Source organism: Callorhinus ursinus, unplaced genomic scaffold (genome assembly GCF_003265705.2).
Source record: "Callorhinus ursinus isolate GAN/ISIS: 27379988/994484 unplaced genomic scaffold, GSC_fseal_2.0 scaffold25, whole genome shotgun sequence".
Lineage (NCBI taxonomy): Eukaryota > Metazoa > Chordata > Mammalia > Carnivora > Otariidae > Callorhinus > Callorhinus ursinus.
The window spans coordinates 22,447,909-22,474,921 of NW_027397087.1; the positions used below are offsets into that span (position 1 = coordinate 22,447,909).

Below are 27,013 nucleotides of genomic sequence, written 5' to 3' on the forward strand. Positions count from 1 at the left end.
TTTACTTTGAAAATTTCTTTTTTTTCCTTTTTTAAGAGGGAAGGGGTCAGAGGAAGAGGGAGAGAGACTCTTAAGCAGGTTCCTCACCCAGCTTGGAGCCCAACCACGGGCTTGATGCCAGGCTAGATCTCATGACCCTGAGATCATGACCTGAGCCCGAAATCAAGAGTCAGATGCTTAACCACCCCAGGTACCCCTGAAAATTTCTTAAAATTTAATTTCAAGAGCTTCCTATTCCAACAAAAAATCTGAATTAATTAATGACAATTACACAAACTATATTCTGAATGGAGTTAAAATAATTACTTCATATGAAATGCTCCATCATCCATCATTTGGGGCTTAAGTCTGAGTGTTGAAAATTAAATGTAAAATTCAGATTTTCATTGTGTAATGTGACATGCACATATTACCATGGACACAAAAATAAGATAACTGAAGAAACTATATATCTTTGTTTAAAAAAAAGTTTGAAGTATACCAAACTATAAAATATTCTGATTAATACTTTATTTTCATTTAAAATTAGAATATAAAAAGCATATATTATAATGCATATAAATTTAATCTTAAAATTTGATGATTCAGAGGAAATTTTAAAATCTTTTATGTAAATAATCATTATGAATATAAATCTTTGCCTAAATTATATGGAAACACCACTAGGAGAAGATTTTTTACCTATCTCCACAAAACATTTACTATAAATCAATCAGTATTTTTAGGGATTGCAAACCTTCTTAAAATTAAATTTTGAAAAACTTTTACCTTCATGTGATTTTTCAAAGGATCCAAAAGATTAAAATGAATATTGCACTTTGGACAAGCTCTTGGATAAGGTGTTCCATTTTTAGATTGATTTGATGAGGTATTTGTACCTAAAATAAATTCAAAACATATATAATACAGAATTCATCACTTTATAACCTTAAGTAACCACTAATAACAGTTTGTAAATTTACTACAACTTCTAAAACTTATGTATAAATACTGTAATTTATTTTTTTTAAGGGGGGGAGGGACAAAGGGAGAAAGACAGAGAATCTTAAGCAGGCTCCTTGCCCAACACGAAGTCCAGTGTGGCTCAATCTCACTGACCTGAGCTGAAATTAAGTCAGATGCTTAACTGAGACACCCAGGAGCCCCTATAATTTCTTTTTTATATGCCACATTTCACATTTACCTTTTGATGACGTAGCCTGGGGAGATGTCACTGAAAGAGATTTAACTGAAGGAAATACAGCTGAAGAATTTAATCCAGAAATACCATCACTGGGCTTTGGCTTTTTTGGATTAACGCTGTTTACTTCAGAAGTAGAAGGACGTTTTGATAAAAAGGAACTTTCATGCATACCTACAATGAATTAAATAGCGGGAAATATATTTTTAAATACTTTAGCATATTACTTATAACAAGGTAAAATTACTTTGGAGCTAAACTAAATGTAATACAACTGAATTATCCTATCATTCAAATGACAATAAATAATGATAAAAATTGATGTGATTAAAAGTCAGGGGGTGTACCAAATATCAATCTTGAAAAAGAAGAACAAAACCGGAGTATCGCAATCTCAGATTTCAAGATATACTACAAAGCTGTAGTAATCAAAAGAGTATGGTACTGGACAAAAGCAGACACACAGATCAATGCAATACAACAGAGAGCCCAGAAATACACCCATGATTAGATGGTCAATTAATCTACAACAAAGGAGGCAAGAATATAAAATAGGAAGAAGTCTCTTCAACTATGATGTTGGCAAAACTGGACAGCTACATGCAAACAAATGAAATTGGACCATTTTCTTATACCATCCACAAAAATAAACTCAAAATGGATTAAAGACCTAAATGTGAGATCTGAAACCATAAAATTTCTGGAAGAAAACATAGGCAGTAATCTCTTTGAAATTAGCCACAGAAACATTTTTCGAGATATGTCTCCTTTGGCAAAGGAAACAAAAGCAAAATGAAACTATTGGGACTACACCAAAATTAAAGACTTTTACTTAGCAAAGGAGACCATCAACAAAACAAAAAGGCCATCTACAGAATGGGAAAAGATATTTCCAAATGATATATCTGAAAGGGAGTTAATATCCAAAATATAAAAGTAAGTTATACAACTCAACACCAAAAAAAAACCAAATAATGCAATTAAAAATGGGCAGAAGACATGAACAAACATTTCTTCAAAGATATACAGATGGCCAAAAAACACGTGAAAAGATGCTCAACATCACTCATCATCAGTAAAATGCAAATCAAAAGCACAGTAAGATACCGCTTCACACCTGTCAGAATGGCTAAAATCAGAAAGACAAGAAATAAAAAATGTTGATGAGGATGTGGAAAAAAAGGAACCCTTATGCATTGTTGGCAGGAATGCAAGCCAGTGCATCCACTATGGAAAACAGTATAGAGGTTCCTCAAAAAATTAAAAATAGAATTACCATATGGTCCAGTAATTCCACTAGTAGGTATTTACTCAAAGAATACAAAAACACTAAAAGATAAGTTTATTGCAGCATTATTTACAATAGCCAAGATATGTAAGTAACCAAGTGTTCACCAATAGATGGATAAAGATTTTGTACATAAATAAATGGAATAAAAAAATGAAATCTTGCCATTTACAATAACATGGATGGATCTAGAAGTTATAATGAATATAATGCTAAAGTGAAATTAGAGAAAGACAAATACCATATGATTTCATTCCCATGTGGAATTTAAGAAACAAAACAAATGAACAAGGAAAAAAAGGACAGAAAGAAAAAAACCCAAACACTTAAATACAGAGAACAAACTGCTGGTTGCCAGAGGGATGGTGGGTAAGGGGATGGGTGAAACAGGTAATGGGGATTAAAAATAAATTTATTGTGATGAGCACCAAGTAATGTATGGAATTGCTGAATCATTATACTGTACACCTGAAACCAATATAACACTATTTAATTATACTTGAATTTTTTTTAATTTCTTCTTTTTTTTAGAGAAGGAGAGGGGCAGAGGGAGAAGGAGAGAGAGAATCTTAAGCAGGCTTCACACCCAGAATGGAGCCTGATGGGGGGCTTGACCTGAGCTGAGATCATGACCTGAGCCGAAATCAAGAGTTGGACACTTAACCAACTGAGCCACCTAGGCGCCTCTATACTTGAATTTTTTAATTAATTTAATTTGCGGGGGAGAGAGCTAACATGGTGGCATAGTAGGAGGACCCTAGGCTCCTCTTGTCCCTTGAACACAACTAGATGACTATCAAATCATTCTGACTACCCAAGAAATCAACCTCAGGACTGACAGAACAAACTCCACAATTAGAGGAAGAAGAGAGAAAAGAGGCCACATCTACGAAGGTAGGAAGTATGGAGACATGGTTTGGGAGAGAAATGGATCGCAGGATCACGGGTGCTACAGAGGGGAGGGAGCCCTGGTGGCTGAGAGAGGCACAAGGAGAACAACTCCCCAAAGCTATTGGCTGGAAAAACACGAAGGCTGATTTCCATGCATTTTGGCAAACAGCAGGACTTGAAGATTGGAATTTTAAAGGTTGGTGGGCTTGGCTGGGATAGACCCCTGAGGGCATTGCCCTACTCCTGGAGAGAAAGCTGGCAAACAACCCCAGGGGCAGATGGCACTATCTGAGGAATGCCTAAGGTGCACAGCAGGGAGATTGTTTACTCTTCTTGGAGCACATCTGTGAGAGGCCGTGTTGGCCATGTTGGCAGAAATGCCTCTCCAGGGACAAAAGAGCCAGTGGGTGCCATTTCCCTCCCCTGCCCCTCAACAGAGGCACAGAGCCACCTGCTAAGGGAAGCTCAGCTGGATACTGGCTGCCTAGCCTGCTTGCTCCAAGTCCCACAACCCTTTCTGGCTCAACTGTCCTTCTCCATCAAACCTGCATTAGTCCCAATGCAGCAAGACCTTCCACGAGAAGACCAATGTAGGCCCCTACCCACACCACATCTCTAAAGTTTGGAGTTTTAAAAGTCAGCAGGGTTGGCTGGGATAGAGCCCAAAATGTACTGCAACGCTCCTGGCAGGCAAGCAACCCAAAGACAGACAGCATGAAAGCAGCAGTCTGAAAAATGCCTGGGATACACGAAGGAAAATTATTCATTTGCTCTTCTTGGAGTCCTTCCCTAAGAGCAACAAGCACGAAGCCCCCTCTCCGGGGACAAAGGAGTAGGGGTGTAGAAACTCCTGCACACACATCTCCCAACCAGAAAGTTCTGCAAGGCTTCAGTTCTAGTAGAAGTAGCATCAGATCTCATTTAATAAGCAGATCAGAGTGCACCTAGTTAAAACTCACCCACTCTGGCCAAGGCCCAAACACTGCCTACTGCAGGCAAGTAGAGTCTCTGCATACAACTGGACTGAATGATAGAGCAGCCAACACACAGGACCAGAGTACATGCAGCACACACCAGAGATACTCCCTGAAGCACCAGGCTCTGGACACTATATGGCCTCTTCTTCATAAAGCCATTAGTCTCAGGAGCAGGAAATTAACAGGCTTTTCTAACTCACAGAAGATAGAGACTTAGACAAAATGCCATGATGGAAGAATTCATCCCAAATCAAACAACAAGAAAAGTCCCAGTCAGAGATCTAATCAAAATAGACACAAGTAATATGCCTGATTGAGAATTTAAAGCAACAATCGTAGAATACTCGCTGGGCTTGAGAAAAAAATTGGAAGACTTCAGGGAGGCCCTTACCACAGAGATAAAACAGTTAAAAAACGATCAGTCAGAAATGAAAAATGCAGTAACTGAGATCTGAAACAGACTGGATGCAGAAAACACAAGGATGGAAGAAGCAAAGGAATGAGTAAGTGATACAGAAGATAGAACTATAGAAAATAATGAAGCTGAACAAAAGAAAAGAAGAATTATGCATAATGAGAATAGACATAGAGAACTCAGTGACTCCATTAAATGTAATAACATTCACATTATAGGAATCCCACAAGAAGGAGAGAGAAAAGGGGGCAGAAAACTTATTTAAGGAACTAATAGCTGAAAACTTCCCTAATCCAGGGAAGGAAACAGACATCCACATCCAGGAAGCATGGAGAATTCCTATCAAAATCAACAAAAGCAGGCCAACACCAAGACATATTGTAATTAAATTTGCAAAATATAGTCATAAAAAATATTCTAAAAGCAGCAAAACAAAAAAGTCCCTAACTTACAAGGGAAGACCCATAAAGCTAGCTGCAGATCTCACCACAGAAATCTGGCAAGCCAGAAGAGAGTGGCATGAGATATTCGAAGTGCTGAATGGGGAAAATCTGTAGCCAAAAATTTCTATCCAGCAAGGCTATCATTCAGAAAAGAAGGAGAGATAAAGAGTTTCCCTGACAAACAAAAACTAAAGGAGTTCATGACCACTAAACCAGCCCTGCAAGAAATATTAAAAGGGACTCTTGAATGGAAAGACAAAAAGTGACAAAGAGAAGAAAGGAACAGAGAAAATCTCCACAAACAACAACAAAACAAGTAATAAAATGGCCCTAAAGACATGTCTATCAATAATTACTCTGGGGGCGCCTGGGTGGCTCAGTTGGTTAAGCGACTGCCTTCGGCTCAGGTCATGATCCTGGAGTCCCGGGATCGAGTCCCACATTGGGCTTCCTGCTCAGCAGGGAGTCTGCTTCTCCCTCTGACCCTCTTCCTTCTCGTGCTCTCTATCTCTCATTCTCTCTCTCTCTCAAATAAATAAATAAAATCTTTAAAAAAAAAAAATAATTACTCTGAATGTACATGGACTAAATGCTCCAATCAAAAGACAATGGGTGTCAGAATGGATTAAAAAAAAAAAAGACCCTACTATATGTTGCCTACCAGAGACTCTTTTTAGACCCAAAGATACCTGAAGATTGAAAGTTGAGGGGATGGAAAAATATTTATCGTGCAAATGGACATCAAAAGGAAGTCGGAGTAGCAATACTTGTATCAGACAAACTAGATTTCAAACCAAAGACTGTAATAAGAGATGAAAAAGGTCACAATATCATAATAAAGGGGTCTATACAACAAGAAGATCTAACAACTGTAAATATTTATGCCCCCAACATGGGAGCACCCAAATATATAAAGCAATTAATAACAAAATTAAAGAAACTCGTGGACAATAATATAATAATAATAGGGAACTTTAACACCCCACTCACTACAATGATCATCTCACCAGAAAACCAACAAGGAAACAATGGCTCTGAATGACACACTAGAACAGATAGGACTTAACAGATATATTTAGAACATTCCACCCTCAAGCAGCAGAATACACAGTCTTTTCAAATGTGCTAGGGACATTCTCCAGAATAGATCTCATACTAGGTCACAAATCAGGCCTCAACAAGTACAAAAAGACTGAGATCACACCATGCAAATTTTCTGATCACAACGCTATGAAACTTGAAGTCAACTACAAGAAAAAACTTGGAAAGACCACAACACATGGAGATTAAACAAAATGCTACTAAAACATGAATGATCAACCAGGAAATCAAAGAAGAAATTAAAAAATACATGGAAACAAATGAAAATGAAAACACAGTGGTCAAAAAGCTTTGAGATGCAGCAAAAGCGGTCATAAGAGGAAAGTATATAACAATACAGGCCTACCTTAAGAAGCAAGAAAAATCTCAAATAAACAACCTAACGTTACACCTAAAAAGGCTAGAAAAAGAACAATAAATGAAGCTTACAGTCAGCAGAAGAAGAGAAAGAATAAAGATTAGAGCAGAAATAAATGATATAGAAACTACTAAAAAAAAAAAAACCAACAACAACAATAGATCAATGAAACCAGGAGCTGGCTCTTTGAAAAAAAATCAGTAAAATTGATAAGCTCCTAGCCAGACTTATCAAAGAAACAAAGGACCCAAATAAATAAAATCACAAACAAGAGAAGAGAAATTACAATCAGTACCACAAAAATACAAACAAGTATAAGAGAATATTATGAAAAACTATATGCCAACAAATAGGACAACCTGGAAGAAATGGATAAATTCCTACAATATATAAACTACCAAGACTGAAATAGGAAGAAATAGAAAACTTGAACAGACCGATAACCCAGTAAAGAAACTGAATCAGTAATCAAAAAAATTCCCAACAAACAAAAGTCCAGAGCCAGATGGCTTCACAGAAGAATTCTACCAAACATTTAAAGAAGAGTTAATACTTATTCTTCTCAAACTATTCCAAAAAATAGACTCCACTACTGAAGAACTATATGCCAAGATCCCTCAAGAACATGGATGCAAAAATTCTCAATAAAATACTAGCAAATCAAATCCCACAGTAAATTAAAAGTATCACACACCACAATCAAGTGGGATTTATGCCTGGGCTGCAAGGGTGATTCAATATTCACAAATCAATGTGATGCACATTAATAAAAGAAAGGGTAAGAACCATATGATTCTCTCTATAGATGCAAAAAAAGCATTTGACAAAGTACAACACCCAATCATAACAAAAACTCTCTACAAAGTAGGGATAAAGGGAACATACCTCAACATCATAAAGGCCATATACGAAAAACCCACAGCTAATTATCATCCTCAATGGGGGAAAACTGAAAGCCTTTCCTTTACAGTTAGGAACAAGACAAGGATGTCCACTCTTACCACTGTTATTTGACATAGTATTGGAACTCCTAGCCACAGCAATCAGACAACAAAAAAAACAGGAGCCATCCTAAAGAAGCCAAACTTTCATTATTTGCAGATGACAAGATATTTTATACAGAAAACCCAAAAGACTCCACCAAAACATTGCTAGAGCTGACACATGAATTCAGTAAAGTTGCAGGATACAAAATCAACATACAGAAATATGTTGCATTTCTATACACCAATAATAAAGCAGCAGAAAGAGAAATCAAGGAATCAGTCCCATTTACAATTGTACCCAAAACCATAAGATACTTTAGGAATAAACCTAACCAAAGAGATAAAAGATCTGTACTCTGAAAACTATAACACACTGATGAAAGAAATTGAAGAGGACACAAAGAAATGGAAAAATGTTCCATGCTCATGGATTGGAAGAACAAATATTATTAAGATGTCTATATTACCCAAAGCAATCTACACATTTAATGCAATTCCTATCAAACACCACCAGGATTTTTCAGAGCTAGAACAAACAATCCTAAAATTTGTATGGAACCACAAAGACCCTGAATAGCCAAACCAGTCTTGAAAAAGAAAATCAAAGCTGGAGGCATCACAATTCGAATTTCAATCTACATTACAAAGCTGTAGTCATCAAGACTAGTACTGGCACAAAAACAGACACACAGATCAATGGAACAGAATAGAAAACCCAGAAACGAACCCACAGTTATATCGTCAATTCATCTCCAACAAAGCAGGAAAGAATACCCAATGGAAAAAAGACAGTCTGAGGTGCCTGGGTGGCTCAGTCAGTTAAGCGTCTGCCTTCAGCTGAGGTCATGATCCCAGTGTCCTGGGATCGAGTCCCACATTAGGCTCCCCACCCAGCGAGGAGCCTGCTTCTCCCTCTCCTTCTGCCTGCCACTCCCCCTGCTTGTGCTCGCTCTCTGTCAAATGAATAAATTATTTTTAAAAAATAAGAAAAAAAGACAGTCTCTTCAACAAATGGTGTTGGGAAAACTGGACAGCTATATCCAAAGAATGAAACTAGACCACTTTGTTACATCATACACAAAAATAAATTCAAACTGGATGAAAGACCTAAATGTGATACAGGAAACCATCAAAATCCTAGAGGAGAATACAGGCAGTAACCTCTCTGACATTGGCCATAGCAACTTCTTCCTAGATATGCCTCCTGTGAAAGGAAAACAAAAGCAAACTATTAAGACTCCATCAAGCGGCGCCTGGGTGGCTCAGTCGTTAAGCGTCTGCCTTCAGCTCAGGTCATGATCCCAGGGTCCTGGGATTGAGCCCTGCATCGGGCTCCCTGTTCGGCGGGAGGCCTGCTTCTCCCTCTCCACTCCCCCTGCTTGTGTTCCCTCTCTCACTGTATCTCTTTCTGTCAAATAAATAAATAAAATCTTTAAAAAAAAAAAGACTCCATCAAAATAAAAGGCTTCTTCTGCACAGCAAATGAAACAATCCATAAAATTAAAAGGCAATCTTCGGAATGGGAGAAGATATTTGTAAATGACCTATCTAATAAAGGGGTAGTACCCCAAATTTATAAAGAACTTATCAAACTTAACACCCAAAGAACAAATAATCCATTTCAAAAATGGTAAGAAGACATGTACAGACATTTTCCAAAGAAGACATACAGATCACCAACAAACACATGAAAGATGCTCAACATCACTCATCATCAGGGAAATACAAATCAAAACTACAATGAGATATCACCTCATACAAGTCAGAATGGCTAAAATTAACAACACAGGAAACAACAGATGTTGGCAAGGATACAGAGAAAGGGGAATCCTCTTACACAGTTGGTGGGAATGCAAAATGGGGCAGCCACTCTGGAAAACAGTATGGAGGTTCCTCAAAAATTAAAACTAGAACTATCCTACCATCCACCATCCAGCAATTGCACTACTAGGTATTTACCCAAAGGATATAAAAATACTAATTAGAAGGGATACATGCACCCCAATATTTATAGCAACATTATTAATAGCCAAATTATGGAAAGAGCCCAAATGTCCATCGACTGATGAGTGGATAAAGATGTGATACACACACACACACACACAATAGAATCTTAATTGGACATAAAAAACAATGAAATCTTGCCATTTGCAATGACAAGGATAGAGCTAAAGAGTATTATGCTAAGTGAAATAAGTCTGTCAGACAAAGACAAATAGCACATGATTTCACTCATATGTGGAATTTAAGAAACAAAACAAATGAACATAGAGGAAAAAAGAAAAAGAAAGTGAGGCAAACCAAGAAACAGATTCTTAAGGAAGAGAACAAACTGATGATTACTAGAGGGGAGGTAGGTGAAGGGATGGGTTAGGTGATGGGTATTAAGGAGGACAATTGTTGTGATGAGCACCAGGTGTTGTATGTAAGTGCTGAATCACTGATTTCTACACCTGAAACTAATATTACACTGTACGTTAACTAACTGGAATTTAAACAAAAACTTGAGAGGCACCTGGGTGGCTCAGTCGGTTAAGCATCTGCCTTCAGCTCAGGTCATGATCCCAGGGTCGTAGGATCGAGCCCCGTATTGGGCTCCGTGCTCAGCGGGAAGCCTGCTTCTCCCAATCCCACTCCCCCCTGCCTGTGTTCCCTCTCTCTCTGTGTCTCTTTCTGTCAAATAAATAAATAAAATCTTTTAAAAATAAATAAATAAAAACTTGATTTAATTTTTAAAGATTTAATTTAATTTTTAAGAAATATTTAATTTTTTAATTTTTTAAGAAATAATTTTTTTAAAAGTCAGAGGTATAAAAAATTATACAAACATCTATTATGGACTATATATATTCAAATAATTCATGAAATAATCTCTCTATGCAAGAAAATACTAAATACGGCTTCAAATAAAGGAATATATAAACAGCAATTATGAAAGAAGCCAGACCAAAATACCCCAAGCAAAAAAGAAAAGGAAAAATTAAAGCAGAGAATACTCCAAACTAAGTTTCTACAAATGAATCACTTTTCAATGTTTTAAGTACACTGTAGTTTACAAAAGAAAAATTTTATTCTAAAAATCTAGAAAGACCCACTTTATTTATTTAAAATGTCTAATGGAATGTTAGTTCTTTTTCCACCTAACAAAGAGGGGGTCTACTCATGGCTTTAGGTTATACTATCCATTTATTCAAAGTGGAAAAACTACAAAAGTGGAAAGTACAAAGTGGAAAAACTAATCTTGAATGATAATACCTCATTCACTCATATGAAAGGGCTCATAATGGAAGGAGTTAATACAATGGTTTTCAAATTATGTTCCTGGAGCCTAAAGGGCTCATTTTAGGGAATATATTGGTTATGTCTGACAGAGGAACTCTTTTATATTTTATTAGACTTCTGAATACAATTTTGTTTGCACAGGAATTTTATTCGTAAAAAGTTTTTAGTTTGAAAACCATCACCTTAAGGCTAAAGGATTTTAGCCCTATTCAAGCCTTAGCAAGAGAAATAGGGATATTCAGGCTATAACCAGGTCAGGCAAATTTTTTTTGAAAAAAACACACAACTACTTGGTAATAAGGATTCTAAAACTGCACACTATATTTTAATGTTCTCAACTGTACACTAAAATTAGAAGCAGTAAACATATTAGAAATATTTCAGGCCTTTAAAATACACAGTATAAGTTGAACTTCAAGCTCTGTCACTGACTAGCTATGTATTCTTGGTTTGTTTAACTTCTCTGAGCCTCAGTTTCCTCTTTTGTAAAACAAGTTTTAATGCCTTATTTTACAGAACTGTTTTAAGATCAAATAAGATAATGTATTTGAAGCACTCAACACAATATTTGACACAAAGAATTCAGTACTAAATGACATTATCGTTACTAAAAAATATTTTGTATCTTACTTTTAAAAAGCACCCACACATCTGGCACATAGAAAGCATTCAACAATAAATGACAGCTATTATCATTACTAACGAAATACTTTATATCTTAACTTACTTTAGAGGAAAAAAATTCTAATAGATTCACCTGTCAGCTTTTTAATACGAGGAAACATGCCAGAAAAAAGAGTATTATACTAGTTGGTTCCTCTGTTTCATTCTGTGAACATAAAAATATATTTTTTTCCCATCTTCAAGGCACGTGATTATCGATGGCTATAATATGGGTACTTGGAAAAGATCTGTGTAATCATAATAGCATTCTTTTTTTTTTAAAGATTTTATTCATTTATTTGACAGAGAGAGAGAGAGAACACAAGCAGGGGGAGCAGCAGGGAGAGGGAGAGGGAGAAGCAGGCTCCCTGCTGAGCAGGGAGCCCAACTGGGGACTCGATCACAGGACCCCAGGATCATGACCTGAGCCAAAGTCACTTAATTGACTGGGCCACCCAGGTGCCCCTCACAGTAGCAGTCTTGTGAGATGCTTAGGTTACGTGAAAAGCCAATGAATGCTGATATTTTGATTAGGCATCTGCTTATATAACAGGCTGGACAGTAGATAGTAGACAGTAGAGTATATAGTTTTATACTATAAGAACTTTTTAACATAAGAAATAAAATCACTCTGCATTTAAGAATTTTATTTATTTATTTATAAAGATCTTATTTATTTATTTGAGAGAAAGCAGAGAGAGAGAGAGCACATGAGTTTTGGGGGTGGAGGGGCAGAAGGAGAAGCAGACTCCTGGCTGAGCACAGGCAGCCCTGGCTGGGCTGGATCCCAGGACCCTGGGGTCTCAACCTGAGCCAAGGCAGCCTTTTAACCGACTTAGCCACTCAGGCGCCTACTCAGGTGCCTCCATTTAAGGGTTTTAAATTCTGACCCTTTATTCATCCCTGTCGTCTTTGGTTTGTGTTGTTTTCTACACCAAACAGGGCTCTCTCTCTGCCAGTAAAAATCCTTTCAAAAACAAGCTCAAATCCAGTCTTCTGCAAATATCTGTGATCACTGGACAGTGGTCAGTTAATCATGCTACTGAACATGAAGCACATATTATCATTCATACCAACTGTTGTCAAGTCCTTTAAAGTTCATAATACATTTCACATTTTATTTATCTTATTTGTGCCTCAAAAAGCCCTGACTAAAGTAGAATGAGAATTAAAATTTTATCTCCCAATGGCTGACTCCAGGCCTGGAGAATGAATGCATTAAATAAGAAAAATAAAATCTCCATTTTAACAATATGAGAAGACTGAACTGTAAAGACTTAATGAAGACTACAAAAATCTTAAGAATAGTAGTTCAAATCTACATCTTCTTCATCATCCTACTTACTGCTCAGGCTAATGTCTCTCTCCACAGCAGAAAACTTAGAGGTAGAGCAGGAGTCACTGCCTTTACTCCCAAGAAGTTTTAAGAATTCAGACTTTTTCTATTAATAAAGTCCTTGCGTTTTGTAAAACCAAACTTAAGACAGCAATTTTTCTCCTTGTTTCTTTTGGTTCTTACCTATTTTCCTAACTAGATATTGTAAGTATTTAAGTGACACCCAAAGAAGTGAATATCAACTAAATATTATTTAAATGGAAAAACATTTTAGGCACTAATATTACAATAAAAAAATTGGGGGAGGGTTTGGTAGATTCTCCACACTGATTTGTTAGTAAATAATCTAAAAATTCCCCCCAAATCTTGTTTATCTCTATTTTGTCAAATATTGGAAATATACCAAAACTGCTAATATACAAAGAGTAATTGCCTTGATTACAGGGAATTTTCAATTAGATGAAATTCTTTCATAGCACACTAATTTATTTTAGGTTAATGAAGAACTATGTTTCAGTATACAAAGAACTTTAATTCCACCTTAACAGGGAAATTTCATATTCCTCCAATGGGCACTTACTGAGTAATGGCTATATACAAATTTATTGTGCCACTTTATAACAGCACTCTATAATCATATGTAACTGTACTATCTAAAGCCTCTACTGAATAGAAAGACACTAATCTAATTAGGAAATTTGTAACCATATACTTTTACACACTATAACCATAAAAACTAATACTTATTTTAACAGAGTATTTAGGATATCAAAGACTTCTATAACTTACAGAAGTTATTTTCATTTTTCAGCCAATTTTTAGTGCCAAGTGAGAACAAATTCAAAGCTGGTTAGCCTACTTAATTAACAGGAAAAAATAAAACATCTTATTATTTTTAAAATATATTTTTATTTAAGTTCAATTAACATATAGAATATTATTAGTTTCAGAGGTAGAGTTCAGTGATTCATCAGTCTTATGTAACACCCAGTGCTTATTACATCATGTGCCCTTCTTACTGTGCATCTTATTACTAAATAAGATTTTATTTAAAATCACCCAAGGGGGAAAAAAAAAGTCACCAAGAAAGTCATTCAAGAATTGTTAGCACCACTCCACTTAACAATATATGAAAAACTTAACATGAAGGCATGAACTTGAAAACAGAAAGTCAATTCCGTATACATATTCATCAACTTTCTTCTTATAATTTTTTTTAAAAGCGCTAAAACCAACCTGGTAGAGAAAGTGTTGGTCCCCCCTGGTAATGTGATGATCCTGTATCCTGGGTCAAGTCAAACAGTAACTCTGAAGAATTATTAGACACAACTCGTGATGAGTTCGTTATATAACCCTGTTAAAATATTTCAAAGGAAGAATGTTACATTCACTTACCATAGTTAGAATTATTTTGTTTCATAAGCTTTTATAAAGGTAAATTTAAGTGTATGTCAATAAGAATAACTTTGATGACTCAGTAATTAGTAAGTTATAAAACACAGAGGTAATTATTACTATCTGTCAAAATCATCATCTACTAAAACTGAAAGCAAGCTCTTACTTACAGCTGGTTTGTTCCTAACTAGCCAATTAAAACAGGGCAAATTCTAGTCTGTTTTTTTTCAAGAGAAAGGAAACATATATACCCATTTTAAATCAGCAGGATTGATACACTCTAGAGAGCTACTAAAAATGCAGTATTCCCATCAAAGAGCAAACAGTAAAACTTCGCAAAATCTATGTGTAAAAGGAAAAAAACAGGAAAACATACTGACATAAGTACAAATTTAAAAGCTTCTGTATCTCTGTAAGCCCCCCAGACAAAGTATCAGGGCAAACAAATTAGGAATCAATCTGCAATATTGTGCATCAGGATTAGGGATGAATATAGCACCTGATTTGAGTTTTAGAATCATATTTATTGGAAAAATTTATAAGGCAAGGGTCAGGAAAAGAAAGAATGGGTCCCCCGCCACTCTTCCTGCTATTCCACATAAAGCCATGCGAGATTGGGGTAATCTCCCATCTCAAAGGGCAAATATGAAAGCTGCCTGGTCAACAGGGTAAACCCAAATAAGAAAGCCTGGCAAATGGGTTAGAATGAAAGCTATTTATAGGAATAATCTGGGACAGCTGCTCTGCTCCTGGAAGCCTTTGGGCTCAAGAGAAATTTTATCCTTTCCGTCAGGAGAAAAGATAGTCCCAGAAAAGATATCTCAAGAAGAGTGAAAAGTATGAGATGAATGATAATGTGCTCAAGAATTAGGTAGTATAAATTTGTGTTAGCACACATAGATGTTTAGTATAATTATGAAAAGTGTGATCAATTTAAGGATGTATACGCCAATACTATTATATATTAAATATACTGACAGACACACTCACAAAATATATTCCAATTCTATTTTTAAAAGACCATCGTTGTAGAGTAAGTGCTCAGAGTGAATTCTGGACCATTCTATATGTCATAATATACAACAAGCAAAAGTTTTAGGATTAACAATGCTTAAAAATCAAAAGGGAGGGGCGCCTGGGTGGCTCAGTCATTAAGCATCTGCCTTCGGCTAAGGTCATGATCCCACATCCGGGTCCCTGCTAGGCAGGAAGCCTGCTTCTCCCTCTCCCATTCCCCTGCTAGTGTTCCCTCTCTCACTGTGTCTCTGTCAAATAAATAAATAAAATCTTAAAAAAAAAATCAAAAGGGAAACAGTCACCTTAAGAGAAAAATGGGCAAAGGCTATAAACTGAGATACTTCAAAAGCAAAATACAAATGACTGATACATAAAAAAAACTTTTTTCCAACTTACTAGTCAAAGAAATGCAAATAAAGGCAGTGGCAATTTTTAACTACTGAATTGGCTCTGTTTTAAAGATAATAATATGTAATACAAAGTAACTGGATACTCCTCTTAAAAGTATTCAAGTCATGAAAGAAAAAGAATGAGTACAGAAAAATATAAGACTAAGAAAAAAAACTAACCGCAAAGTGTGATCCTGAATAGGATTCTGGGAATGGAAACTGGCATTAATTGAAAAACTGGTAAAATTCAATTAAGGTTTGAAGTGTAATCTTAATTACCTGCTCATGATACATAAAATGTTAGCATTAGGGGAAACTAGATAAGGCACATATGAGAACTCTATTATTTTTCTTGTAAGTCTAAAATTAGCTTGAAATAAAAATTTAAAAATTAAAAAGTAATGATAACATTCACTATTGGCAAAGTAGAGGTTATATTTTGGTACAACATTTTTGCATGAATATGTTGGCAGCAGCTATCAAAGGCTTTATTAAGTTCACATCGTTTGGTCCAATTATTCCACTTTAAAAATTTACGATAAGGAAACGAAGATGTTTAGTGAGAATTCTTTTTAATAACAAAAAATTAAAATCTGTATGTCCAACAAAAGAATGGTTAAATAAATTAGGATAGACTATCATGTAAACACTAATACTATGTTTTTGAGAAATATCCAAAAGCATAATCCCAGTAGAATGTTCAGAGAAAAAAGAGGAATACATATTTATATACACAGTATGGTCCTGATTTTATATACTCTATACTATGCTGCGGGGGGGGAGGGGAATTCAAAATATAGTGTGTACCCTTCTTTCTAAACTTCTCTCCAAAATAAATATTAAAGATAGAAACACAAAGGTTTTATTTGGTTTGTGCTTCTTAACTAAGGGATAATTAAGTTTTCAGAATTTTAGTTTGCTACTAACTTTTCTATTGACATCGGTTTGTTAAGTTATGGAAACGAATGAAGGGAGTCAAAAGGTATAAACTTTCAGTTATGGAATAAATTAGTCATGGGGATGTAACGTACAGCATGATGGCTATAGATAATAATACCGTATTGCATACTTTAGAGTTGCTAAGAGTGTGGATCTTGAAATTTCTCATCACAAGAAAAAAAATTCTGTAACTACATATGGTGATAGATGTTAACTAGATTGTGGTGAACATTTTGCAATATAAATAAATGTCAAATCATTATGTTATACACCTGAAATTAACATAATGTTGGATATCAATTATACCTCAATAATAAATTTTTAAAATTTTAAAAAGAGATGAGCTTTCCTCACCGCACTCTGCATAAATTGCAGAATAAATAAAATACCAAATAAATAAGTAAATAAATAGTAGTTGTTTAAATAAAAAAGAAGTTATGGAAATAGGTATCAAAGCAACTCAAACCACTTCTACAATTTGAGGCCTAACAAACCAAAATCTGCATTTGAACCTTAACATGTAATATAAAAAATGCATAACCAAGCTCAATCTTATTTCATAATAAATATTTTCTCCAAATATTTGCACTTACAAAATGGAAAATATTCACTCGTATTTTCCAAAATAGTTCTTTAACAGAAATATAAAAATAATCTCAAACACTTTATTAGGAAATTCTGGTTAATTAAGCTCCAGAATTTCAGCAAGCAGGCACACATTGTTCAACAATAACTGGTTAAAATAATTCTCCAACAGGGAAAATATAAAAAGTTCAGAAAGATATCAAATACAATAATAAGGGTAGAATAGACACTAGACTTGGATTCAGAAGACCAGCACATTTAACTATATACCTTGGGCAAGTCACTTCTGAGCTTCAAGTTATTCACCTTTCAAACTGAAATAATAGTCACAATTGTGTTTTAAATGCAATTGTACTTCATGATTCAGGTATGTATTAAATCAAATAGTTGTCACAACATTACTAATAAAAAACTAATATTATACCCTATTTTATAAATAGGTAAACTAAGGTTAGGTGTAGTTATATAAGGCTCCCAATACAGTCCTGCTTGTTATTGATGGAGCTGTAATGAGAACCCAGCTATACCCTTAAGCTAGATCACACTGACTTTACTCTAAGTGATAATAATATATCACTGATTCCAAAGCTATACCCTTAAGCGAGATCACACTGACTTTACTGTAAGTAATAATATATCTCTGCTATCTGTGAGAGTTCTGAAATAGATGTTGAAGTATAGAGATATTCCATGAAAAAGTAAACACACACACATACACACACACACACACACACACACACAATGAAAAACTGTAATTATAATTTATTAAAAGCAGTGGCTTCCAAAATTGAGTAAATTCCCTTAAATAGGAGTCTCAATTCATCCCAGAATATGTCTGTCATTCTTAACTTTGCACATTAGAATGACTTGAAGAGTTTTTTCTTACAATACACCATTTCCAGGACCCACCCAGACCAACTGGCACAACCTCGCCTTTTAAAAACTTACCAAGATTGGGAAACACCAATTGAGGTGTTTTGATTTTAAAACTATACGCAACTAATGAATTGTTTAACACTACATCAGAAAAAACTAATGATGTACTATATATTGGCTAACTGAACATAATAATAAAAAATAAATAAACAAAACTATGCCCAGAGAAATAAACATCTCAGAAATAGTTCTAGTTTCTAACTTTTATAACACCAAATATACACACCTTCCCTTTGTTGTTTTTGTTTTTTTTTTTCTCACTGGGTCCAATGTTGGAAAGATTTTTATTTATCAAACTGAATTAAATAGTAAAGTTTCTTTTTCCAGTTTTCTATCCTGCAAAAGCCACAACTTATGAAAAGTACACTGAGTTAATTTGATTCCAACTAATAGCAAAAGATCTTTACATTTTAAGTAGCTTTCCATCTTTTGAAATATTAGGAATAACCTGCAGAACCTTAGGATCCAAGCTTGCGAGTCTGTGGTCTGGGTAAAATATCTCATTTTAGAAATGAAGAAAATGAGGCTCAGAGAGGTTTCAACAATGCTTATTAAACAAGGCTGAATCAGCATTCAAGTCTCTTGCTTCAATCTAAGTTTTTTAAACTACTGGTCCAGGGCTTATATCACTATTAGTTATTATTTCAGATAGTTATTATCTCAAGTAATAACAACTCAGGGAGAGAGAAACATTTGCCTAAACCTATTCTTTTATGATACATAACATCTTCAAAATATAAGTGGGAGTTGAATTTACTTAGCCATAGATTTAAAAATCTGTAGGCTTCCTTTTCATTGTTAAATAAATTACAATTAAAATAACTCTTCTATGAAAAATAACACCTCAAAATATCAGTTTTTAGTGCTAACAGATGTGCAGATTACCTAATAGTAATATGATATGAAATACAGGAAAAAGGGATTATTCCTACAACAATATTTGGATTCAATTCTGGTTTTGAACTTGAGTATTTACAAGAAAATTTACAGGTGCTTTGGGAGATAATAAGGGAATTACTGTCAAAAGAACAAACACTTTCATTAAAATTTATTATTTCTCTAAAGCCAGTGCCAAATAGCTTACGATAAGCATGACAAAACCACTGAGTTAATTCAATTCCAACTAATAGCAAAGAATCTTTACATTTGGGGTAACTTTTTGAGTACTCTTAACTCCTTGGCTTCAGGACCCCTTTACACATTTAAAAATTATGGAGGACCCAAAAGAATTTTTATTTATTTGGGTTATACCTACTGATATTTACCATATTAAAAATTAAAAGAGAGAAATTTTTAAAATATTTATTTATTTTAAGTAACAGTAATAAATCCATTACAGATTAACATAAATAACATTTTTATGAAAAGTGACTATCTTGCAAACACAAAAAAATAAGTGAAAAGAGTGGTACTGTTTTACATTTCTGAAAATCTCTTTAATATCTAGCTTAATCAAAAACTGTTATAGTTTCCTATTTGCTTCTGCCTTCAAATTGTTAGAACATGTTGTTTTGCTTGAAAAATATAGAGAAAAGCTGGCTTCATAAAGATATATAGTGGAAAAAGGGAGTATTTTAATAGCAATTTAGGATAACTATGGATATACTTCTTTGATACTACACCAAAATTCAACAGTTGGTATTTTCTTAAGGGTTTACTGTAATGTGGCATCTGACTTCCAGTTATTAAACTTTTTGTACTTTGTTACATTAAAATCTGTTGGTCAGTCTCACTCTTTTATCTGTATCATTTTGGAACATCATGCACTGGTTATTTCAAAAATATTGGTTTCTTTGTATTATGCTGATCCTCCAAATGTTCACAGAATTCATTATACAATATCAAAAAATCATATTTATTAATTGCACCACCGAGAGGAAAGTCTTTAAGTACTGGGAAGCTGTCAAGATCATAGTGGCAGGTACAAGTTTTCAAAATTTCTAATTTGTGCTTGAAAGCTCAATTTTACCCAAGAAATGCTATCAGCTGTTTTCCTTTAAGTGTGCACTTTGTTCAGTTTTGAAGAAATGCCTGCCAAATAACCAAGACTGAATCACTCACTATGTGTAGCAAACAGACTCTAAAGTGGTCTCAGTGATTCCCACCCCCTGGTGTTCATGTCCTGCATGATTCCCTCACTTTAGTGTAGGCAAGACAAGTGACTTACTTCTAACCAACAGAATACAGCAAAGGTAACAGGATATACATGACTTTGTGTACGGGACTTCATTACATAAGATCATAATGCCATTCTGCTAAGGATTTTCTCTACTGTGGGCTTTGAGCAAATAAGCTATGTGGGAAAGACCCACTTGGCAAAGCCAGAGACTCTCAGTCTGACAACCCTTAAGAAACTGAGTGTTGCCAATTACCATGAGAACTTGGAAGCAGATACTTCTCCAGTCAAGCTTCAGATGAGACTGCAACCTCAAAGTCCACACCTTGAATGTAGCCTTGTGACACCCTGAAGCAGAGGATCCAGCTAAGCCATAACCTGACTCCTGACCCATAGAAACTATGAGATAATAAATGTGTGTGGTTTTAAACCATTGTTTGTGGTAATACTGATACACAAAAATAATATACCATGGTTTATCAGTCATTCTTTCAAGTAAAAGTAGTCTTCTATTTTTAAAAAGCGGGTGGTTTAGGTCACATTTCAATTACACAAGTGTTTTTCCTCAAGATAACCATTAAACTTCAGACACATACTATCCACTTCATCACACAAAATATTTTTAAAAGACACATATTCAAAGGTAGAGATTTAACAAAATAACATGTAAATACTTCATCAAGGAAACCAAGTATGAATATATTTTACTGGGAGTGCATGGTGGGAATGAATACAAAAACTACTCATACTTGGTACCACTGTCTTGATTTATACTAAGGCACCAGCAGTTTACCCAATATTACTTTTGAATCACCAATGCACATGTCAGCATGGCGGAAAAGGCAAATAGTGTCTTTGTATTATTATGACAATAGTATTGACTCCCAAACCCATGAAAGAGTCTCAGGGGAACCCCAAGGGACTGAAGACTACACACTGAAAACTGCTGCACTAAGGCAATGGTTCCATTTTAAGTATATATTTATATATAACATATATGTATATATGTATGTAAATACATATAAACTAGGGGTTAGTCTGGATCAAAATCCCAGATATCATTTTGCCAGCTGTGTGACCTTGAGTGAATAATTTTAACCTCTGTGAGCCTCCATTTCCTCAACTATAAAACAGGAATAATAATAATAGTGCATACTTCACAGGGACGGTTAAGAATTAAATGATTAATTTATGTATAGCATTTAGAACAAAGCCTTACACATAAATATCAACTCAATAAATATTAACTATTACCATTAACTATTACTATTTGTTTAGAGTTTTTTAAACTAAATTATGAAGATATATTTTCAGAATAAAAATCTACAATGTCCTCTCAAAAGTTTTTCCAATTAAAAACCAAGAACAACTGACCCAATTTACAATCATAAATAATTTTCCATTATGCAATATACATTATGCTTTTATTCATGTTTTGTAGCACAATTTTCAATACTTTACCTATTTAATTTAAGCATGTCACCTGATTTAGGAACCGGATCCATGGGTAGTTCCTGTAGTTATTACTCTGGGTACTGGCTAAGCTATCATAAAGATGGTGACATTTTCTGATGCTAATTATGCTTCTATTGGATGACTACCCATGACAATCCAGAATTTTAATTGGTATTGTTTACACTGATAAGTAATATCCAATGTATCCCTGAGCTGTGTAGTTTCAGAAACACTTACAGGTTTAGACAAAGGCTGAACAATAACAGAACTATCTGAAGATCTAGATTCAGGATGAAAATTTACTGGCGAGGCAGCCACTGGATTTGATGTTGGGTTTGTGTAGTGCTGACTTGTAGGCTTGAATGCAGCAGTAATACCTGTATTTAAAATTACATAATACATTAAAATATTTTTATATAACCAATGATGTCAAAATACTTCACTTTAAAAGTAAAATAGTAAAGTAATACTGTACCTCGACTGAGTGCACCATTCTTTATTCCCCTTGAATATGAGCTGGGGTTTACTCTATTCAAAATATCTACAAAAAATTATATTTATTTTAAAATTCATTATTTGAATAAAATATATGTTAAGAAAATAGAAATCATGAATTGAAAACCATCAAACAGATTCCTGGAAAGAGTATATAAGTTGTCACTCACTTAAAATACAGTTAATTGTAAACATACATATCTTTATCTACTAAAGAAACAAGATTACTAGCCTTGTTTTAATAGAATAAGAACAACCTAACTGTAACTCAAAATGCAAAAGTCAGAAGTAAAAGACTGATAAATGTGACTACATATAAGTCAAATTTTCTACAAAGCTTCTTTTATGGCAAAGAAATAGTTCACATAATTAGTAAAAATCTTCCAAAAATATATGTATATATAACCTATAATTAACGTATATATCTTTCTTTGAGTGATGACAGGGCTATATCCACTCAGGTTCCTATCACTCAAAACCAAACCCCTACCCAACCTCCATATCCCATTCACACCTTCCTTGGAAGTATCTTTATGAGGGATCTCACTGGATATCTGCAGCATTAATCTTGAGTCCTGAAAAGGAAAAACTAGCAGAGATTGCCAACTAAAATAACAGTTTATCAGAGTACCTTATAACTTAAGGGGTTTCAAATCTACCAGTATACCAGAAGTCAATCTGAGCCTGATAGAACTTTCAGGATCACTTTAAAGTTCCTGATTCTGGCATGCACGTGAACTTCTGCAACTTCTAGATTATTTCCTAGTCAAACTAAAATTGGGAAGAGTGGGGATTTGCCAAAAATCGCTGGTTACAAAAAGGTAAAAGCAAAAACAAGTAAAACCTCATAAAAATTTCCTTTTTCTCATAGTAAAAAAAGAACCAGATTCCATAAAATAACTCTATAAGTACAGGGCCACACAACAGTAGGGTTGTTTTCTGACAATGGCAATGCAGTGCTCTATACCTAAGCACTACCTATGTCTCAGAACAAAAACCTGCTCAAACAACTTGACACCATTTTCACTCAGAAATTCAAGATTATTACTCAAACCATCAAAGAACTATTGGCGAAAGTACTTTTTAGTGGCTGTATTCTACAAACACAAGTTTTTACCCTCCTTTCTAGCAGTTCTATACAAACACTTAACCCATATTCCATACATTAAAATATTTTATGGCTTACACAAAAACAACAATAAATTCATTTAAATTCTGCATAACAGTCCAGAAAATAATTTTTACTGGGGTCAGTCTCCTTTTTGACAGAATTATTTTAAAACTAATATGCACTGTTCTAGTTGAATACTGTTAACATCTACTACTTGGTATAATTCAATTTGATCTTAACTGTTATTTTTTCCAGTAAGATAATGTGAATAACTATTTTATAATATGGTAATATCCATTATAAAATGATCACAATGACTAGAAATAGTAATTAAGAGAATATATAATCCTGTTCCACTATCATTAAAAAGCATGCCATCATGCCTAGTTCAATTTATAATCAAAGTGGCACTCCACTTAGAACCTAAGAGATTACCAATCTGCCACAGGAAATGGTATTGAGAATTTAAGTGATCCTCCCTCTGATAAAACTGAATAAAAATGCCATTCCAAGTTTAGAGGAAATAGAAGAAAGAATCAAGCTTTCAGAAGACTTAAAAGTAGTGTCTTAATCATACCTTTAAGCACTGCCTTGATAAGAAAACTCTATTATGCTGGTCATATTCTTTGGTAAATTCACCTGGCTTAAACAAGCAAACAAATAAACATGTACCTGCAACTGGAAATGATCTATTTTCTCTTTCTGCCCTAACATTTGTATGTTATTTCTCTGTACTTTTTTACATTTTTGAGTGGACATTTTAGTAAGTGTCATTGGTCTTTGCTTTAGCATTCTAACAACATCAAATCCAACTACTCTAAAATCTAATAATCCACAAAGGTACCAAAATATTCTGCTAGAAAGCCATAAAAGATTTAAGTATTAACTAACTGCTACATCATCCAAGTACATGGCTGTAGACAGTGTTCTTCTATCTGATAAATATAAATGAGAGCTGGTAGAAGATGAATGTGGTCAGAAGCTGCAGCCCCTGTTGGCACACAGGTTAGAGACTGCAATTATTCTCTGCCTATCTATTTTGTAGCAATGTATGATGACACTGTAGTTGCCTGAATGTGAGAACCCCTGTCTGAGACTAAAACTTATTTAGTATACTATGACATTTGAAGAAAAGTATTTGAACCTCTTCCAGTTCTCTAATTCTGGGTTTAAGTGGGGAAAATAAACAGATAAACAGGTTACTTGGCTCCACTAAAAATTATGATTTCCAATTTCAAAAGACCTCCCATGTTACCAGCTAATCTTAGACTATTATTTTCCTCATATCTGGTATTTTAACCTTTTACCTCCCTCCTCAAGTCCTCAAATCATGTCCTCACCCTGATTCTGTAATTCTCACTCACCTCTCACCAAATCTTTCATCTCTAACTCCTTACAGAGGAACAAGGACATGAGTACCTTATAAGGCAGTTCACAAGTTTTTCCATTAGGAACAGTATTTCATAAAAATTGGCTCCACTAAAAGTAAATGCTTACTTGAAATTGCTGGTTTTGAACTTGTTATCTCTCCAACAAAGATTGGCTCATCATCATCATCATCCTCAACCTCTTTTACTTTCTTCTGCCATGGTTCTAACTCTTCTTCTTCACATTCCATAAAGAGTTCTGCCATTTTTGAATTATCTAATTTTCAAAAGAAGAGAAGCAAACCTTATTTTCAAAAAGAAAATACATTTTTTTAAAATTCACAGTATATTTAAGATCTACTTTAATAGCCCTAATAGCAATTCGTGACTTGATATTTGTAGTTAGTTCATGGCAGCAACAGTGAGAAACTCAGAGCTCATTCTCTAAGACATAAACTAATGAATTTAGATAAATAGATAATGGTTGACAGTAGTCATTTACATGAAACAGTCAAAATGAGTTCCAGTCATATGCCTGGAGTATAATTTTATCTACAAAAAGGATTTCACCTAACCATTATCTCAGGGAAAAAAGTATTAACAAAGGGGAGATGAACTAAGAAGAGGTAACTCACAGGAGATATACTAGAAAAACTGAACCAAATTCAGGAATTCCAGGCACAAAGCAGGGATGAGGCACTGGACTAAAATAAGGAAACAAAATGAGACTTATTCTGTTCAGGGCAAATTAGACATTTCTTACCTAAAGAAACAGATCAAAGAACGTGGAGTAAATATGAACATACACCACCCTAGAAGTTCTGACCAAGCACAGAGCTCCTAGGTAGAATTTTAGTACCTCACTCTTAAATATTTATGGACAATCAATAAGTACCAGAAATTCCAGGAAAACCTCCAGTCTTTTAGACCAAATCAATAAAAAGATAAAGAATCCTAAGGAAAAGAGATAATGCAGAGAGCAAAATATTAAAGACAATATATTAGCATCTTTAGAGATACTAGATAAGAATTTTATAAAAATATTCAGGAAAAAATCAGATTAAAAATATGAAAGCCAAAATTTTTTAATTCAGTTTTTTAAAAAAATCATAATATCCCCAGAGGGGGAGCTAAGAGAAAAAGAGAAAAATACACACACACACACACACACACACACACGCGCACACACACACACACACTAAATAGTGAAGAGAACACAAGGTTGTCAGAGAAAATCAATTTCAAAGTATAACATTCACCTAATAAAATTTACAGAAAGAGAACAGAGAAAAAGCAGGGAGTAGGTTATCTGAGAAATAATACAGGAAAATTTCCTAGATTGGAAAACATAAATCTCTGGGTTGTAAGGCCCCACCAGGTACACAGCACAATGATCAATTACATCAAGACACATCATCATGAAATTTCAGAACAAAAAAGATAAAGAGAATATCTAAGATCTATGGGGCGGGGTGGGGTGGAAAGAACCGTTCATATACAAAAGGTCAGTAAGAGTAAGAACTATATTATAATACTTTAGTAGAAGACAGTAAATAATACCTCAGTAATTTCTAACCAAAATTATTTTTCAATCTAGAATTCTTTACCCAAACTTTTCATCAAGTGTGAAAATAAAGAAGAGCAACACCACACAAGATTTACTTCCCATGTAACCCTTCTCAGGAAGTTACTACAGAATCCATAAAAATATGAGACTTAACCAAGATAGAAACACAGCATGTAGAAAACACAGTATTCAATACAAAGTCCCAGGACAATAGTTTTCAGACCCAGAAAACAACCAGTCCAGACTAGATTGGAACAGTACTTCAGGAGGAAATGTCTCTGGGACACCAAAGAAAAGATGATTAAAATGTAATCATCTTTTTAGACTACCTGACAAGTTCTACTGTGTAGAAAACTGAATTGAGAGGCTACTGAAGAGTATGGGAAGACATGCCTATAGATTTTTATACAACTTAGCAAATGAAAATACATGAAAAGCATTAATAGCTAGATACATGAGAAAAAAAGAAAGAAAGAAAGAGAAGGGAGGGAGGGAGGGAGGGAGGGAGGAAGAGGAAGAGAGAAAGAAAAAGAAAGAAAAGAGAAAAGAAAAGAAAGAAAGAAAAGAAAGGAAGAAAAGAAAGGAAGAAAGGAAGAAAGGAAGGAAGGAAGGAAGGAAGGAAGGAAGGAAGGAAGGAAGGAAGAAAGAAAGAAAGAAAGAAAGAAAGAAAGAAAGAAAGAAAGAAAGAAAGAAAGAAAGAAAGAAAGAAAGAGAAAGAAAG

General features: G+C 34.5%; 1 protein-coding gene across 9 annotated transcripts in view; it reads right to left on the reverse strand.

The window, feature by feature from the left end:
• Positions 1-27,013, reverse strand: part of ZNF280D (zinc finger protein 280D) — a 131,076-nt gene that overhangs the window by 82,454 nt on the left and 21,609 nt on the right. For all 9 annotated transcript variants that reach the window (XM_073877061.1, XM_025883947.2, XM_025883948.2 and 6 more), the window contains 6 exons: positions 24,856-25,002; positions 22,228-22,293; positions 21,990-22,129; positions 14,157-14,274; positions 1,184-1,354; positions 769-878 (listed from right to left, as the gene is read on the reverse strand). In XM_073877061.1, the coding sequence (XP_073733162.1) occupies positions 769-878; positions 1,184-1,354; positions 14,157-14,274; positions 21,990-22,129; positions 22,228-22,293; positions 24,856-25,002 (752 nt within the window). The remainder of the gene's footprint in view (positions 1-768; positions 879-1,183; positions 1,355-14,156; positions 14,275-21,989; positions 22,130-22,227; positions 22,294-24,855; positions 25,003-27,013) is intronic.